At 45.5% G+C, this 19,736-nt stretch overlaps 1 protein-coding gene across 1 annotated transcript; it reads right to left on the bottom strand.

Annotated features, from left to right (window-relative positions):
* Positions 1-535: 535 nt before the first annotated feature.
* On the bottom strand, positions 536-13,863 carry LOC133350131 (uncharacterized). The gene is made up of 3 exons (XM_061564157.1): positions 13,746-13,863; positions 2,872-6,100; positions 536-655 (listed from the first exon to the last, which is right to left on the bottom strand). The coding sequence occupies exons 2-3, from the start codon at positions 6,082-6,084 to the stop codon at positions 536-538; spliced, it is 3,333 nt and encodes a 1,110-aa protein (XP_061420141.1). The 5' UTR covers positions 6,085-6,100; positions 13,746-13,863.
* Positions 13,864-19,736: the final 5,873 nt, after the last annotated feature.

The raw sequence follows: 19,736 nt of genomic DNA on the forward strand, positions 1-19,736 counted from the left end.
CCCTCCACCGTAGCAGATTGACCCGTATGTGAAATACACATTAGAAAAGAGATGTGCAATAAAAAAAATTGCCATGTTAATACGAATTAAATTGGAAGAAACTACAAAATAAACACCGGCTCTAGCTACACTGCACGAGCAAATCCAGCGAGCGCCGGTCGTCGCGGGGAACCTGCGGCGAAGGTAATGTTGGGGTTGTCCGGTTGTGGCCGAGCGGCGACGGTGGCGCGTGTGGCAGGAAGCCTGGAGGCTCCTCGGCATCCGGGTAGGAAGGAGGGGGGCCTCATCGCCGTGGGGCGGCCCCTGCCGGCGGATGAGACGGGGCCCGTGGAACGCAGGCTCCCGTTGGAAGGTTGGAGCAGGCATCCAGCAGCGACCTTGGAGGAGTCTCTCCCATCATCGACCTGAATCTGCAATGTTACGTATGCATGTAAAACTTGTTTGGCACTGCAACGTAGCCAACCGCGCTAAAATCGAGGTTCTAAAGAAATTAGTTTTCCATCTAGATTGACGAGTGGATAGCTCCAGTGGCTTCCTAATAACAAAGTACACACGGCGGCGCAGAGCCACGCACGACGCGAGCCGAAGCAGCGGAGAGTTTAGAGAGGCGGCGACTCGGCCTGCCGCTCGTTTCAGGTGGTGCAAGGTTCGAATTCTGCGGGCGTCGCACAATTATTATGGCGGGTGCGGTAACCGCAACAAAGACAGTCCACGTGCTTCACAATGGAGGTGAAAGATAGTGACGTCAAGAACAAGGGTAGCCGCCCATTGCGCGCCAGCGTCCGGGTCAAAATTGGAAAGGTAACCGTGCAATTTTTCTGAATTGGGAGTGTAACATGGCCATCATCTATCCGTTTACTGACAAAACTTGGCAGGATCCTCCCAAAAAGGTGTCCAACTGAGCAAGCCTCTCAGGGATAATAAACAAGCGTCAATAAAACAATGGGTCACTGCCAAGCAGAGGTGGGACAAAGTCATTGTTATGCAAGTCCAAGTCGAGTCTGAAGTCATCAAAATCATGACTCGAGTCTGACTCGAGTCCAAGTCACATGACTCGAGTCCACACCTCAGAGGTGGGACAAAGTCATTGTTATGCAAGTCCAAGTCGAGTCTGAAGTCATCAAATTCATGACTCGAGTCTGACTCGAGTCCAAGTCACATGACTCGAGTCCACACCTCTGCTGCCAAGTGTGCACGTTGAATGTGGATGACCCCGTTAACAAACAAAAATTACAATTATATAAAAGGCAAACCGCGAGACCCCCACCTTGCTTCTTGGCATTTCGCACAGGCCGTGCTGCTGCCAGCAGCCACGCCCTGCCCCGTTGGAACTTAATGTTCATATTCTCCCCAAAAACACGCAACATCAAGAAAGTTCCCAGCACATTCGTGGTTACTTGTGTGTTATTTCATTAGGCAAAATTATATGGAAAGCACAAAGACGTGATTTGAAGGGCACGCGTCGAATTGTGATGCACGACATTACTGCGTCAAAACACGTTTAATTACACGGTCGGTCTGTGACGGCGACATCAATAATTTACGCACGCAAACTCACTCCATTAATTTGAAGGAGCCAATAGTTCAATGTAATATCAACATCGATCATGATACAATTATCGAACAAAATAGATGTTAAGATAAATGTCTTTTTACTTAAAACCAATCTTCAGTCTGTAAGAAATTAGTGGTTACCACAAATCTATGGTAAATTAATATTAGGAATGGCCAAGTGGTTTTTGCACAGCATAAGGCAGTGCAGCAATTTTCACTGGAATTCTATGCTGCACCCTATGACCATGGTGAAGTATGGTTAAATATCCCCACAACGCTCAAAACGATGATAAAATGGGCGTACGTGAACACGTGCACAACGATAGCGCGACAAAGCACAATAGTCCAATAGAAAGGGGCATCCAGCTTTGGGAATGTGGAATGTCCACTCCTCATGGCTGCCCACAAATAATTCCTTTTTGGAGCATGGAGACAATTTGAGTGCGTTACGGTAATGAATGTAATTGAATAGTACAAACAAATCCTTTTATGCCCAGGAAAGTCTTTGCGTACCAAAAGTTTTTCAAAATCAGGTCATAACTTGGATGTTTGGCAAAAATGTTTTTGTATTTAGCTGCGATACATTTCTACATAAGCCACTTAGTTGTGGCCAGGTCGCTTCTAAAAATGCATACAGCTTCGTGGGCTTTACCTTGCGAAATAAAACATAGTTGAGTTTATATTCCTGAGTCTTTCGGTAAAGTCACGCAGATAGGTTCAAAGAAAATAACATCCACGTGACTTTACCGAAAGACCCAAGAATATGAATTCCTGCAGTCACGAACGCTTCAAGTCAAGATAGAGTCGGGTTTAGTTTATTTGTTTACAGAAAATAGGAGGAAACCCAAGTGGATAGACAATTCATGTGTATGAACAGACAAATCAAAACGATAAAAATAGGAAAAATAAACCACTTAGTTGCCACACTGCCTTTTACTAGCCAAGTCTTAGCCACCCTGGCAGGTGTCTCCCACACCCAAGCCCAGACCATTTAGCATTTTCATACACTGCAATGTATTATGATTAGATATTACAGTACATATTCCCTCATTCACGAAGGATACGTTCTGGAGATGCCCGTGAGTAGTAAATTGTATGGAAAATGTTGGTCTACAAAAACCCATCGTTTCTAATTAATTATCTTAAATAAACGGTCTCGCATCGCTCTACCGCATCACATCCTCTCGCACCACTTTCTCACTTTCTTTCCCACTCTCGATGCAGTTGCATAGTGCCAGATGCGATTCGCGGATAGCCAAAAACCGCGGATAGCAACTTCGCGAGTAACGGGGGAACAATGCTGCATCCATTTCTCACCATTGTCAAATTCGCGCTTCCGACTGCATCTTCCTCCAGCGGCACACCGTCGACAGCATCCCTCACGGGCGCGACGGGCTCTGCTTTGCCGCCATGTGTGGGTCTCGTTGGAGCCCTCAGTTTGGAGCCAAACGGAGGCTTGAGCTGCCTCGCCCTGACTTGGCCGCTGGATGGAGCGCCCTTCTCCGAGTGGCCGTCCCCCGGGCCGTTTAGCTGTCGCCTCTGGGCGGAGACCACGACGTTCGGTGCTTGGGCCAGTGCAGAGGCCCTCGCAGGGAGGCGCATCGGCAGCTTCATGGCCCTGGGTGACGGCCTCACCGCGTTGGCCAACGGGACCTTGGGGGACATGTTCACGGCCCCCAAGACGGAGGGCCCATCGCCGTCCAGATGGGGGCAGCCCAAGACTTTACTCGGCTTTTGCGGAGTGACGGCGGCAACGGTTCTCCTCCCTACGGCGGCTGCGGTTACCCCGGCCTTCACCGGTGTGCACAGCTTGCTCGAGCTGCCAGGCTTCGACGGCGTGTTTGTCAATTTCCTCGCAACACCGTCAATCACCTGCTGCCTTGGCCTTGTGGGGCTGCCGTATTTGGTGGGGCCAGCTGCCAACAATTTTGTTGGACACAGCGATGAAGGGAGCGCCCGTCTTGGAAACGTTGGCAAGCCCCTGGCTTTGATCGCTGCTGCAGAATTGTCTCTTGGCTGCATCACGGCCGACGCTTTGACCTTTGACGGCAACAATTCACCTGGTGCGTCCACACCGGCCATGCGACGTCCCGTGGGATCTGTGGCCTTCACGGGATGCTTAAACTTCTGAACGTTTGTGACGGTGGCACGGGCAACCCGACCTTCAACCACAGTGGCTGGGATTCTCTCCATGGACTTGTTTGGATTTGACTTCTGCAGCTTCTTCTGCATCACGTCGAGGCTCCAAGCTTTTCGGACAACTGTCGGTAGCTTTTTGCCATTTGAAGTTTGATCGTCCATTGTCACCCCCCGACCAATCAGCGTTTTCTTGGACGCCTTGACGGCTGTGCTTTCTGCTCTCCTGTTGATATAAACCGGCAGCGTTTGTTTGTCAAAGTTGAATTGCTGCGGCAAGCCATTCAAAGAGGATCTCGACGAGGAAGATATGGTCGAAATCTCACCGAGATCGTTGTCTCCAGCAAACATCACCGCAGGCACGAGGGTTCGTGCACACCCATCGTCAACGAGCGGAGTGGACGTGGTGCGACCATTCAAGCTTACTTTTTGTAAATCAGAGGGGCCGTTGGGCGAATGCTTATACTTTAACATACCGTGGTCACCAGGAATGCGCCGATGATTAATGTCACTACCCAAGGGTGCACCAATCTGGGCTCTCTTTGGGTCGTTAATGCAAAGAGGCCCATTTTCACAACCGGCCTTTGGCAGTACACCAAATCCCTTTTGCCTTTTTGTATCAACGAGTTTATTTTCCACCATTGCAGTTGGCAGACTTGTCACAGCAGAATTGAGATCTTGAGAAGCCACGGTCATCATCGTAGAATCTATAGCAGGCAGCGAAAGCGCTTGTGTGACGTTGACCGCCATCTTCTCCACTGCGACCACCTCCGCTGCACGGCCAGTGGAAGACGCCGCATCTTCGGCTCTGCCAAGTGCACACATTGCCTCATCGAGTGCACCGTGTTCAAGAGCTGGCAATGCTGTCGCGTTGAGCCACAACATAAATTTCTGCTGTTCACTGGCAGCCGCTTGGTTCGCGTGTTGACGTTCGGCCATCGGATCCAGCACTTTTGCGTTTTTCCGCGGCAGCATGGACTGCATCGGCGAGCACTCGTACATTTCTCGAACGATGTTGGAGGTTTCATTCCAGGTCAGACACCGCAACGGGTTGTCCGCGCTGGAATTCAACGACTCCCACTTCTGCAGATTCCTCTTCCTGATCTCGTTAATTATGGCCACGCAATCCTTCTTGATGCAGCTGTTGTACGCAAAGCTGTCGCAAGCAGGGCCCCGCAGCAGCTCAGCGTTGCTCTCGTCAACAGACGGCTGCCGCTGAACGCGTTGCTGTGCGGTGCCAAGCAAGGGGATTTCCTTCTGCATCGCGTCGGTGCCCACGGGACCATGGTGAAAACATCCCAGGACTGGGCTGAAAGCCATTGGAGTTTTGCAAGGTGGGACGGCACGAGCGATTGGACTGCTAGATTTGATGGCCCTCGGCGTCAGTGCAGATGGGTTTGAAGCGTGGTTTTGAGGTGCCACGCATTTGGGCTGTGCTATAAATTTACTGGTTCCTGTATCGTCCTCACAACAGCAGAGATTTCCATCCAAAGCATTCTCAACGTGGAAATTCACACAATGTGTTCCTGGACAACTGAAAAATGTTGTGTTGCTCTGCATTTTGTCGCCACGGTATAAATCTTCGTACGAACCCAAAGGTTTACATCCCAGCAACTCATCTTCAGTTTCCAAAGTACAGTCCTGACTAAATATTGTATGCTCCTGCAAATGGCCACCATTGGCATTTTCCAGTGGCTTCCTTCCTCCTCCTCCCACTGCTGCTGCTCCTATTCTTGCACCACAGCTCCCACTCAATTTTAAGTCACGCCCACACCCCACAACTATGTCACTCAGCAGAACACGATTGAGGTGGTCGTAGCCAGCGCCGTGTGCTCTCGCCGCCTCCTCCTCCACCACCACACAAGGATCGCCCCCCGTGTTGTGCAGGAGGGCATCCAGCCGCACGCCCTGTTGCCCAGCACCGCCTTGGGGCCGCATGGCGCCAGCGTCGCGGACCCCGCTCGGCGTGGAACGCGAGGACGCGTCATTTCGAACGAGCACGCTATTATTCCTTCTCACGGGCGTCGCTAACGATCCGTCATCGGTGCCCATCTTACGAAGCCCCGTGGCGGTGCCGCCACCGCCAGGCTCACCGCGGTCGCCCCGGAGTTTAACCACGAGGTCGGGTTTAGCCTTGCGCCCACTTAAAACGGGCGACTTGGAGAACATGCCGGGCGCCGCCACAGAAACGTCGGAGCCATTGCTGGAGAGGGGGCTGCTTTCAGTCTCCGATTTCCCATCTGCCGGGCCACGGTGACCTTGACCCCCTCTGGGTGGAAAGGGGTTCCCCGGGCCCACGGTGGCGCTGAGCGACGCAGGCCGGCAGCACGTCGTTTCCGAGGGACGTGCGCGCGGGACGGACGTCGGTCTTTGCGACCCCTTGGCATTGCTCATACTTGGCTTGTGCACCCTGAGGGAGGGGGAAAAAAAACATGAGATCACACGCAAACATTTCAAAACGCCAGGTCAAGGTTTGCAAGTTAATGTCGCCAAAGTGTACGCGAATAATTGCGTTTGCGGAATGTTGGAAATGTGAACGAGTTAACGCTGTGACACAGGAAACAACCAAATGACAATTTTAGAAATACAAAATGGAGGAAAGGAGTAAACAGAGGATAAACTGATAAAAGTCATGAAAAGGCCAGGCCGTCCGTCCTGTGACAGCCAGGCCGTCCTGTGGTTTAAACATTTCAATAACAACCAGAAGGCTGAGATCCAAAATCCTGGTTGGTTATCAAGTAACTAAAATGAGTACTGCTCTTTTTGAAAGTTAACAAAGGTTGCGTGCAAATTCTATCCCATGTCTTGAGAATGTGAGATTTCCATCATTGGCTCTTATTCTGTAAACGCCTCAATGGCGTTAAAAATCGCTGGGGGGAGAGGGGGGGGTCATGTATTGTTATGTTCAGCTGATCCCTTCGATACTGCAATGCAAATTATAAAAATAGTAAATAACACAACATCACTCCGGAATATATACTCATTTGAAAAATGGGACTGGTGTAATATGTAAATGAAAGACAAGTCATCTTATGTCAGTTAAAAAGTTTAAGCAGTGGGCAACTTCAGACATTTTTATTTACAGGTGTCACAAATGACATCGACCATCTCATGAGGCTCTGTGGTGCTGCTGGTGAACGGTTTGCAGCTTGAAATGTTCAAGCCGGGCTTGACTGCAGTTCCTTTGGAGTTCAGCCACGATAAGTGGGGAAAAAAACCTATTAACAGCCAAGCCCTTTTCACTCCCTGACCTCGCATTTTTAAGGCTCTCCATGGGAGAAGCATTTCACCGATTATTAGCTATGGAATTTTATGCCATTACTAATTCATAAAGCCTGTCTTCGCCAGAGAAAATTGAGTAGACATTAGTGAACCCGATAGGATTATTTTTTTACAATTTATATCAGACACTAAGAACTATTCCAAAAATTCGTATTTTTCGGCAAAAAAGTTGACAACTTGATTTAAAGACATACCCATTGGAAACCGCTCAATTTAAATATTTGTTTGTTTATTTAAGAACAAAAATGAATATAATACTGAGGTAAAGTTATTATTCTTATGGTTTTTGAATTATTCAGATTTGAACATTATAAAATACATATTTTTTCGGTCAAACCCACTTGAATCCGAATATCAGTAAAAGATAGAATGGTTCTCACTTTAATTTGATTTGCTGTTTAAGGCTCTATCAAACTAAAAATACCGCAATCTTATATTTTGAACAGTTTACTGAATCACACACAAATATGTTTATGGGGCACTTAAAAAAAATCGAGATTTGGGGGCCTTAAAATTAAAATTTTAGGATTGTTTTTTCCTGTTGTGCCCTAAAAGCTACATATGTACCAAATTTCAGCTACCTTGTCGGGAAGTGGCCTAGAGGTTTTTGAGACGAATCAAGGTTTTTATTTATGTAAATAGATTGCGAAGCAAGGTGGGTTATTCGGAGCGGCAGTGCGTAATTTTCGCCAGAGCTGTCTGGGGACCCGAGCTCCTGCAAGTATTTCCCAACCCTACTGTGAGAAATTAAGCTCTGCTAATGGGTTTCTGCACAATCACACGTCCAAATATCAGATGCGCAATGTTGATGTGCCCCGGGGGGGGGGGGGGCACGTCACATAAGCTATAACCTCGCGACTCTGATTCTTTCCAGCAATATAAGACGAAATTGCCATCTCATGGAGCTCATCAAGTGGAGCAATACATGCGTGGGGACCACCCACCACTTATGGGTCTTTGAACTCCCGACTATTTTTATTTAAATGCTTTTCGACCCATGGAGCTTGTAGGCATCGACTTGGCGTGGCACTGCATTACTAGTTGGTCTGGTTTGTGCTCTTTGCCATGTAGCAAACAGGTTATAGAGGTGGCGAGAGGCGGGTCGATGCACGCTTCACAGCTAGGCAACCAAGCCACATACAGTACAAAAACATCAGTGCGTTGTCTTAAAGCATTATGGGTACACAGTGTACATCTTGTCCGTCTTTCCACAGAACAGGGGTTTTTTTTATTGTCTGTCAGGACATATGATTTTCAGACCAATATATCCATCAGTGTTTGGGGGGGGGGGATCTACATTAGGAAAGCCGATGGACTAAAATGTTTGTGTCAAGACAGGCATGGTTATTAGACACTATCAGGCAACTTGATGAAATGGCTCAAATATCTTGGAGACTGACCACATTGCTGACAATGGGACACATTCGCACATTTTCAAAAACGGAAAAAAAGATTAATTTGCCAACACGCAATTGGGATGTTTGTGTAAACTTTAGAAAAACACGTGATCTTTCTGAAAGTGTAACTCGTTAAATTGCAACCAGTGACAGAGTCTAAAAGCTCTCGGGACATGATCGCGAGGGTGGCACACAGAGTCCTGAACCCGGAGTTACATTTCTCGGCAACAGCTCACACGAGTGGAGGGCGAATTCCAAACTGGCCTTGGGCCGAGGGTACAAAAAGCAGCAGCCAACTACCTCAAATGTCATCTCTAGTGGTGTGTTATTAACGCAACTGACAGCCAACCAGGACTTGCAGCTTTAAACTAAACTTTTTATATCACCAGGTAAAGGCCCACCGAGCTATATAGTTTTTTTTCAGAAGCGACCTGGCCCCAAATAAAAGCTCATCACCTGTAAATGTATTTGCTGACACTCTAAACGCTGCTGTTTCTAAAGGAGGAAAAAAACCAGAGGACCCAGAGAAAAATGCACGCCGACCACGGAGAGACATGAAAACTCTAAATATACATTTCGATTTAAAGCTTTCGTGACTGCAGGGATTCATCTTCTTGTTTCTTTCGGTAAAGTCACGTAGAAGGGAAGTAATAAAATAATAAAAATAAAACATAATAAAACAATTCTCACGACGTTTCGGCTACAACGCAAGCAGCCGTCTTCAGGTGAAGAATGAGACACTACCAAACTAGGAGCTTATATATAAGCTGCATTGGGGGTTGAAGAGCGCCTTAACAAAAAGAATGTGCATGTGAAGAGGGATTTAGCATATTCATGGAAAATGCGTAGGCGTTGGGCGGGGGGGTGTCAAAGTCATATTATGCCCATGCATTATGCAGGATCAGCAGCAACCAAGGGGGGTGCAGGGATTAGCAGTAACAAAGGAAAGGAATGTTAATGATATGTAGCTGCAGTTACTCAACAACACGTAGAAAACTAAAGTATAAACTACATAAAAAACTAAAGTATAAACTGCATCGCACCATCAGTATACTTACTATACTCTATAATAAGCTGAGTTACTAACAGCAAGTAATACATTACAATTTTACCTCGTAAAAATTCTATAATATGCTTCCATCTAAACCTTATTCTCTTACATCACACGAGCATATACCGTACTATATACTGCCATAGATAAACCCAACATTAAATTATATACTGTATTGCTGTAAACCAACCTATATCTTATACATTTAATATCACACTATGTATTATTCTACACACCCTAATGTGTATCGAAATGGTTTATTACGTCCTTCCAATGATTGCTGAGCCAGAATCCATCTTCTCGGTTAAAGTTGTCTCTGTGTTTGTATATGTGGATCGCCTCATGAACGAATCTCTCATGATAGCCAGATGGCTTGCAGAGAACCTCTGTCTTGGAGAAGTCAATATCATGTGAGCCCACTGAGTTGTAACAGTGATCTGCCGTGGCAGATCACTGTTACAACTCAGTGGGCTCACATGATATTGACTTCTCCAAGACAGAGGTTCTCTGCAAGCCATCTGGCTATCATGAGAGATTCGTTCATGAGGCGATCCACATATACAAACACAGAGACAACTTTAACCGAGAAGATGGATTCTGGCTCAGCAATCATTGGAAGGACGTAATAAACCATTTCGATACACATTAGGGTGTGTAGAATAATACATAGTGTGATATTAAATGTATAAGATATAGGTTGGTTTACAGCAATACAGTATATAATTTAATGTTGGGTTTATCTATGGCAGTATATAGTACGGTATATGCTCGTGTGATGTAAGAGAATAAGGTTTAGATGGAAGCATATTATAGAATTTTTACGAGGTAAAATTGTAATGTATTACTTGCTGTTAGTAACTCAGCTTATTATAGAGTATAGTAAGTATACTGATGGTGCGATGCAGTTTATACTTTAGTTTTTTATGTAGTTTATACTTTAGTTTTCTACGTGTTGTTGAGTAACTGCAGCTACATATCATTAACATTCCTTTCCTTTGTTACTGCTAATCCCTGCACCCCCCTTGGTTGCTGCTGATCCTGCATAATGCATGGGCATAATATGACTTTGACACCCCCCCGCCCAACGCCTACGCATTTTCCATGAATATGCTAAATCCCTCTTCACATGCACATTCTTTTTGTTAAGGCGCTCTTCAACCCCCAATGCAGCTTATATATAAGCTCCTAGTTTGGTAGTGTCTCATTCTTCACCTGAAGACGGCTGCTTGCGTTGTAGCCGAAACGTCGTGAGAATTGTTTTATTATGTTTTATTTTTATTATTTTATTACTTCCCTTCTACGTGACTTTACCGAAAGAAACAAGAAGTCTAAATATACAGTTGTCAGAAAAGTTCCACCAATTAAAACAGATCCTGGGAAAATCAGGAAAGTTGAAAACCCAGTTGCGCAGCTACCTTCTCTAACGTGCACCGACCAGCGTGGCGAGGTATGGTCAAACATGCCCACGATTGGTTGACAAGGCGGCATGGGGAATCCTTCATCCACCCACGAATTGACAAAGGGCTGCCAATTAGATTTTTGTTATGCTATAATTGCACTGTATTAAGCCGTTTACAGATGTATGGTGCATACGAGTTAAGGGTGTGCCGTTTTAGGAGCACATATGGAGGAAACTATATATATAAAAGTCGAAAGTTGATCCAACAAGTTTACAACAATTATCGATCCCCCCACCAAAATGTTTCACTACCTCCCTTCCCCCCCAAAAAAGAATGTTACTTTGTAGGCATATATACCTACACAGCCTACTTTACAATAGAACCAATAGTATCTGCACACATGGGGGAGGGGGGGTAAGAGGACAATCGGTGGGGGCGAGAAGCCCTCCGTAGCGAGCAAGCGGCCACCGAAATTCTCGCGTCACGAGCAACCCTCAAGGTCCACGTGCCGCGCAGTTTCCCAAAAACAAGGCGATCCCATTCCTACCGCAACACTCCAAGTGCGTGTGGGTGTGTGTGTGGGGGAAAGCGGTAGTGTAGCAGTTAGCGCTGCGCTACGAACCTGGCGACCCGGGTTCGATTCCCGCTCACGACCAACACCACCAATGAAGATTATCTGAACCGGTCCTGGGCCTCCCCTAGGTCGACTCGGCCTCAAAATGTGTACCTGGTGCGGTGTGTAAAACATCGCCACTCGGGAGACAAAGGCGGTCGGGCGTGGTGTTGGCCACCCCAGCCCCTCGTGTGCCGTGCCGGCCTTTAAAGATTGTCTTTTTGTGTCAATCCACCGCGTTGAGTTTGTCGTGATCACAACTCCGCCGAGCTGGGTAAGTGCAGCACAGGCGTGGGGTGGGATCCGTGTACAATGACGACGACCAATTTCGCTTCACTGCCCTCCTGCCCGCTGCCCCATCGCGGCATCCCCGCCAGCCTATAACACCTGTTTGCCTTGCGGTCGCTCGTCACAACAACGTCCACGCATTCCATGGCCGAGGTGGTTCTGTCGAGGCGTGCGCGAACGCAATCCGCCCATGAGCGCCGTGAACTCCGCAGACCGCGTCAACAATTCGCGATCGGCCCGTGCCCAGAACCGCACGGGCCGGTTTACACCGCCTCCCGCACGCGAATGCCGCCAGAAGCCACTTGTTTTGTACGAGCATTAAGACAAAGCCATGGCAACGCCATTTACTTGTTTACATTAATCGTTGAAAAATAATAATAATCCATCCTTTGAAAAAACCAACACGCGCTTAAATTTTAGCGACAGGGGACCACAGACTGCCACGCTACTGCAGCAGCATGGTCACGATCAGCGCGGGGGGGTTGAAGAAACTCGACTGCGCTTCAACGGGGAAACACGAGCAGAAGGGGATCGTGCAACGGTCAACTTAAAATATTTTAGGTGGACAAGCATAAAGATTTTGAAATTAAGCAAGAGCGCAATTTAGAACGCTTTAAGAAAACACAATTTAATTAATTAAAACGAAATATACCAAACAATGTCACTGAAAAAACAACTTGCAACGGCGGCCGCACATTACCCACCAACACACGGGGACCTCCACGTGGAGAGCTGCGCTTTAAATCGCGCCTCCGATTAGCACCGTTGGCAAAGTGCGCTGCAAACGCAGCGCGACACACATACACGTGGACCAGGAAACTATCACCGATTGGAGTAATCCTATTGGCTGTTAAGGAAAGCAAGTGGCCTCGGTGTCAGGGCACATCGCAAGAAGGGATCTTTATCCGTGGACAAGACTGGTGATGGAATGGCAGTCAAAAGAAGAGACGTACACCCAAGAGGAAGGCAACTGCAGAGTTGGGAGGATGGAGCTGAGAATGTGCAGGATTGTGGCATCGCAAAGACCGTGAGAGATGGAGACCGCCGTGGAGAGACCTTCATCCAGCAGTGGATAGACGTATGCCTGGCATGCGACTAACTTTACAAGTCCAACACACCAGTGTGCTGAAGTAGTAATTGAGTACCAAGTTTTGCTTACGTGACAACCCTTACAGATTGGCTGTCGGGTGGTAGTGGGTTATATTTAGACTTAACTTTCGCAACGGCAGGAATTCATATTCTTGGTTCTTTCGGTAAAGTCGCGTAGATAGAAAAAACATGAAAATAAAATGAAAATATTAAGATAAAATAAAAATAATTGAAAATAATTAAAGCATCAAACCCACGACGTTTCGATCACAACACAAGCGGTCTCCGCCTGATGAAGACTGCTTGTGTTGTGATCGAAACGTCGTGGGTTTGATGCTTTTATTATTTTCAATAATTTAAAATGTATTTAATTATTTTCATTTTATTCAAATTTTTTCGTTTTCTATTTCCGTCACTTTACCAAAAGAACCAAGAATATGAACACATTTATATTGACGCGATCCAACCCAAAAAAACTTTCTTAGGAGTATTATGAAGTGATTTAGGTTCTACACCCCATATATGCAAGATCAGTCTTAACCACGCCTTTACAATGTCGAGGGATTACAAGCATCCGGACAATTACTGGACGGTAATTGATAATCACAATTAAATCAATACTGTACTTGTTTTAACTTAGGTACGAAACCAAGTACAAGGTTCATTGAAGAACTAAACACAAACGTTAGGCGACAAATTCGGTTTAGGTACCAAATTTAATAACCAAAATATAAAGGTGGTCCAGTAACGAGTAAAATAGTAACTTTAAACACGTTAAATATGATCTGCTAAAAAGGCATGCGATGACTGGTAACTTTATAAGTGAAATGTACATGTAGTAAACACACTTTTAGGTGCGCAGTTAATGTTATACTAGAAAATGTTTGCAGATTGTCTTAGCGGATGATAATGTAACTAAAAATCACACCTCCTACCTGCTCGTAGCCGGGATATCGTAGCTTCGAAGTTGCCGTTTCAAATTGAATCTCTTTCCACGACTGTAGATGACTCCGAGTTATCAGCAGTCGTAGCTCAACAGCTATTGCCACTGGACTGACCAACTAAGCACGCACGCACGCACGCCCATCAAATGTCTACATACAAACGCACAGCGTATAATATATAACCGACCGGGGTTTCTCTGCTCGTCCTGCTTTTTAGAACTTAAAGTTGCTACCCAAGCAGCGACGAGGCAAAAAGAAGCGCGCTGTCCAGAGCGAGCCCGACGACTGTTCCACGTGAATGCGTCAACTTCATCCTGGAAGCTCCCCCCGCGTTGCACCAACACCACGCCCCTCCCCGTCGCGGAGCCAAGCCCACCCTTCACAATAAAAGTCGATCCTATTGTTGTTGAGTGGGCATAACAATGCGCAATAATCATTCACTCCGGGTGGAACAATGAGCCGGGGTGGTGGGTGTCACGTGCGGTGTGTGAATGGGGCTGATAAGTGGCGACTCGTAATTAATTGCTCCAATCTGCGGCGAAGTCATTCCGTGCAAATTCATGATGAAAAACTTGTCCGTTAACCCACCTCCACCCGACGCAGCCAATTAGATAGTACGGATTTCTCGCGCGGTTTAACGACGCGTTCATATTTTACGCGATCGAATAATGTTGGTCGCGCAAAGGCTCCTTGTTAAAGTGACAGCGCAAATTGGCGAGTGTGCTCTTGGGCTTGCACCTGATTGCACATTCCGCAATCGCCTTACCGCAGTAATTTAATTGTCGCATTAAACTGCTCCTGTATTTTGTTAATATTTTTTTTATTACGGGTTTTAATTAAAGTTACTTCCATATGTACCGAGCTGCTCCTGACGCAATTCCCTGCCTCAAGCACCTCAATGTTTAATTATAATTACTGTTCTACATCGCCTTTGGCGTCCTCTGGTCTAACACCGTTTGAGACGAGGCTCTAAAGAAAGCTATCTCTGGTGTGGACCAATCAGTTCCAAGGACAATGCATATATTATCAGAGTATGTTTTTTGTTTGCATTTTGACCACAAGCGTTGTGATTAATGCAGACATGATTCCTTGTAAAAGGTTTCAGTTTGGTGTTTTAACATCTAAACACCTGTTTTGTTGCCATAAAACAGAGGGAAAACCTATTATCAAAGAAGAACAATTAAGTATATTGGATATGCTATTCATATTCAGTTACTATTCAATCTTGTTTTTATTTACGCGTGCTAATTTTTGCTTACAAAGAGCCACCCACCGAGTAGACGGAGTCTGTGCAGGTGGCGAGGTGGTGTATCTATCACTGCACGCGCTGGACAAGAGATGGAGTGATGTGGTACAGGAGGACGTGGGGCTGAGTGGATTTGCCGATGACTGGTACCAGCGGTGTCAAGATCGTCCTCTGTGGAGGAGGTTCGTGAAGGACGCTACTGGGGAGTTGGAGGCAGTCGCCCTTCAGCATCAACAATGGAGGGCAGAGGAGCGACGCTCACAACAACGAGCGGAGCGCCGGGCGGTTAAAACAAAGAGAGCTTGCACGGTGGAGAGCACAGTTTATGCATATGCCAGTCATGCCATTAATCTCAGTCAGTCAACCCACGGCACCTGGGTCTGTTCCATGACATGTAGCCACAAAGTGCACCTAGCCTGGCACAAGTGCCGTGGTGACGTCACCGCCACTTAGTGGTGAACGTCGGTTGTGTGTTTTTGCAGTATCACAACGGAGAATCGCGAGAGATGACGCTGCGGTTCGAGGGAGGCGTTCACCCAGCAGACGATGATTGACCGCGGATGATGGTGATGAATTGTCGCTCGCAAGCCGACACATTGTTTACCCCAGGGCATTGCAGACGATCTGCAGTGCATGCAGGCAATCGGCCCGGAGAGCGTCGTGCCCTGCTCAAGCCCAATACTTCTCTTAATTGTCAATTGGCTTTAAGTAAATGAAAAAAAATCGGAGAAGTTTCTTAATTCAAGACGTTTTTTAATACGATACTTTATGTTGTGTCCTACTAAATATGATCTATAATATAATTAGTCGCCTGCCTCAACGCTCTGAAATTGCTGCTAATGCTGTGGTTACAATTTCCGTGAATTCTGCGAGATTGTTTCGTCTAATCCATACCGTGATTAGCCACCGTACTGCAGGTTAAAACTCCTGAATATACAAACACGTTCCTTCGGAGTGGGCAGTTAGGAACTTGGTTGGACAGCGCATTCGTGCACGACAGACAAATATGCACGACAGACAGACAAATAATCCCTGGTGAGCAGTGTGGAACCTATTGTTCCTACCTGTATAATGTAAAAAATGTATGTCAATTCATAAAATATCATCATATATATTAAATAAAATATAAATTACAATTCCTTAAAGGAGAAACAAATACGAATGAATAACAATTGAATGATTACCAATCTATTATATAATTACAATACCCTCCCCACCTTAAATCACTGCACCAGATTAGGTTAAATTATGACGTCACCCTGCTGCTGCTCTATTTAAGACCGGGAGCAAGTGGAGGGCTTCACCATTCTGGCAAATTGAAAATACAGTACTATACAGATGTCTTGTGATCCTCCGTTAATAATCTATAAACTCAATAATAGTTGCTTCAAGTAAGGTTAATTTAAAACAGAAATGAATATGCAAAGGCAAAATTATATAATGGGGTTCAATTGATTGGAGGTCACAAGACATCTGGACCATCCTGGACAATCTATGCCTCTAGTTTCCTGGCTTGCTGCTGGCTGGGCTTTCCACCCCAACAATAACTCTGTTAGGAGCCGTTGCCAGCTAAAACTAGCTGGGTGACTGGCGATACCGGATATTCCTGATAACGCATACAAATTGAATTGAAGAATACGTTCGGAAGACAACGCTGATTATAATCATGGGAAGCGATGCCGAAAAGGTGGGAGTAACGAATGCAGGAGACTGACCACGATTCATTAAAATCGCTCAAACTTTTCAATTTGTGCGCCGATTAATGTGTATATTTCGTCTTGGAATTTTTTTTGCAGAAAAAACATTATTTGTAGTGCAGGATGACGAAAAGAGTGGGAATTAAAGTTTTCTTATTTTTCGCTGCAACGTGTTTTTCCGACTCGTTTTAATACGTTTTATTTTACAGCACACGTTGTAGCGATTGGGAAAACGGTAATCATCGTCCCTTACAGCCATAAACTTAGGAGCTTCCTGAATTTTTTTTTACTTCGGCTTGCCCAGGGAAACAAATGGTTCCACAGTAGTGGTAGTAGTCCTACTAATACATTACATAAGGGCTGCATTGATTTGCATAGCTGTCAACCCATACTGTTTACCCATTTTCTTGAACAGGGAAATTGAGTTTTCAGGTCCATACGGCATACAGCCGTTTCAATACGGGCAAAAAATGTTGTCTATTTGTTTGTGTTTCTCCCTTGTTGCTTCGTGACTATCATTGTTTGATTGCATTGGTATTCCTAGTTTAATTAAGAACAAAATATGTATTAAATAGAAAACTCCCAATTTTGAACATTGTAAATAGCCATTAAATTATATATTTAGATTATTTTGCGCCTATAAACTTTCAATATTAGAAGCCACTTACAACGAGCTATCATTTGTGGCCAGGTCGCGTCTGAAAAATAAGCTAATATTTCAGTGGGCTTTACATGGTAAGATATAAAAAAAAGTTTGGTTTCATCTGGATATTTTTTTAAGTAGGTATAAAATAAATTAAATCACGACGTTTCGATTGCAACACAAGCAATCATCATCAGGTGGGAAAACCACAGAAATATTTATTTCCATTATACTTTGCACTCCCGTCGTGTTTTTGTATTTGTTTGTTGTTTGTTGTTTTAACGTTCTGATCCGCCCCCTTATGGGACAATTGTACAAAAAGAGCTTTAGCGCATCGGATTCCTCCAGGATACACGGACTCTATACTTACGAACACTCGACTTGCGAATTATTAATAATTTGTCTACATTGGCTTTCAAATGAGTTAGATCGTCCGGCGGTGGACTATCTGTTTGCTTAAACACGTTAATATTATTAATCCTTGATCGTGTCTGCATGGATTAAATATCAGTCGTTCTATACGATTGGGGGGGGGGGGGGTAAAAAGTACGCGTGCGTGCAGGGAGGGAAAAGGGGTCAAGTTTTGACAGATGTTTGCGTACCGACTAAATGGATGGCCCCTTATGTCGAGTTGCCTGTTCGAACCGAGAGTCACGCAATGGATGGCGGTGGTAGCATCTCCATCTGCAGAACGTGAACAACCAGTTGCGTTTACAGGAGATTAAACAACTGTGAAAGTCAGCAATTCCCCGTGTTTCGTGTACATGCCGTGCAACGTGTTTGGAATCGACAGGGAGTAAAGCTGGACTTACGCACAAATCGACTTTAGGGGCCGTCCATAAATGACGTCACGCGATTTTGTACGATTGTTGACCCCCCCCCCCCCTCGTCACACGGCGTCATAAAAAGTCAGACCCCCCCTTAAAATATGATGTCACAAAGCTCTGCCACCTCTCCCAAAAACAAATAAAGCATGCTTCAAATCGCTTTAAACTATTGTCATTAATGTGCCACTGCACTCTGATGTTGTAGGAGAAAACATTTATCAAAAAGTCTATTTAATTAAGTAGAACGTGTTGTCTATATTTATTTAAAGTTGCGCATTTTGATGTGACGTCACATTTCTCAACCCCCCCCCTCGTCACACATCGTCACAAATGTCTGACACCCCCCCCCCCTAGATGCGTGACGTCATTTATGGACGGCCCCTTACGAACAGACTTCTGGAATTCTAGATTTGAAGCTTTCGTGACTGCAAGGATTCATACTCTTGGGGTTTTTTTCCGGTAAAGTCACGTAGGTAAAAAAGAAATAATAATAAATAAATAATAATGATTGTAGAAATAATAATAGAAATAAAATAATAAATCACGACGTTTCGGAGGCAACACAAGTCTCCGTCATCAGGTGGGACCGTCACAGCTGAATTTACTGTATTAAGTGAGGAAAAAATCCAAGAGGCAAGCACTTAAAAACAAGTTAAGGGGTGGAGGGGAGGGAGAGGGGCTTGTCTGAATGTGGTAGCCAGGGGTATGGCTTGATGGTCCTCGGGGGCGGGGCTAGAAGAGAACAATGGTGCCCATCGGCTCATGGTTGTGGCCGGTGTTAGCTGATAATAAGCATAAAAGTAAGCAACAATGGTAAACGCTGGAGATGTCAACACTCGGTAAAGTAGAATAGTACCTGTCAGATAAGATGGTACAAATCTGTGTAGTTAAATCTTTTTTACATGGTTAATGACATCTTTCCAATGATTACTCAGTTTGGACCCATCATCACGGTTGAAGTTATGTCTGTGTTTGTATATCTGGATCGCTTCGTGCACAAACCTCTGATGGTAGCCAGAAGATTTGCAGCGCACCTTGGTCTCGGAAAAGACAATCTCATGAGAACCCACAGCGTTGTAGCAATGATCGGCAACGGCGGAAGACTCAATTTTGCCGTGTTTCAGATCTGACTTGTGCTCGCGGACACGATCAGAGATATGACGCTTCGTTTCCCCAATGTAACAATCACCACAGCTGCAACTCAGTTTATAGACTCCAGGGTATTGCAAGTCAGGAATGACATCCTTCACAGATGGAATTAGATCACGGATTTTATGTACTGTACTGAATAGGACTTGGATCTTATGTTTGTTTAGAATTTTGGAGATCTTTTTGGTCACGCCTGCTATGTGTGGCAACGTGATAGTTTTGATCGGAGTTTCAAGTGGCTGTTTCTGTATGGTGGGAGAAACAGCTTGGCGGATGGTGCGGTCAGAGTATCCGTTTATCCTGAGGGCCCGATGTACATGTCTTAATTCACTGGCCAGGTGGTGTTGGTCAGAAATGCCATGAGCTCTGTGGTATAGTGTTTTGATGAGAGAATTCTTTTGAGACGGGTGGTGGTGGGAA

This window comes from Lethenteron reissneri, chromosome 32, assembly GCF_015708825.2.
Source record: "Lethenteron reissneri isolate LAM-NWPU_2019-01 chromosome 32, ASM1570882v1, whole genome shotgun sequence".
Lineage (NCBI taxonomy): Eukaryota > Metazoa > Chordata > Hyperoartia > Petromyzontiformes > Petromyzontidae > Lethenteron > Lethenteron reissneri.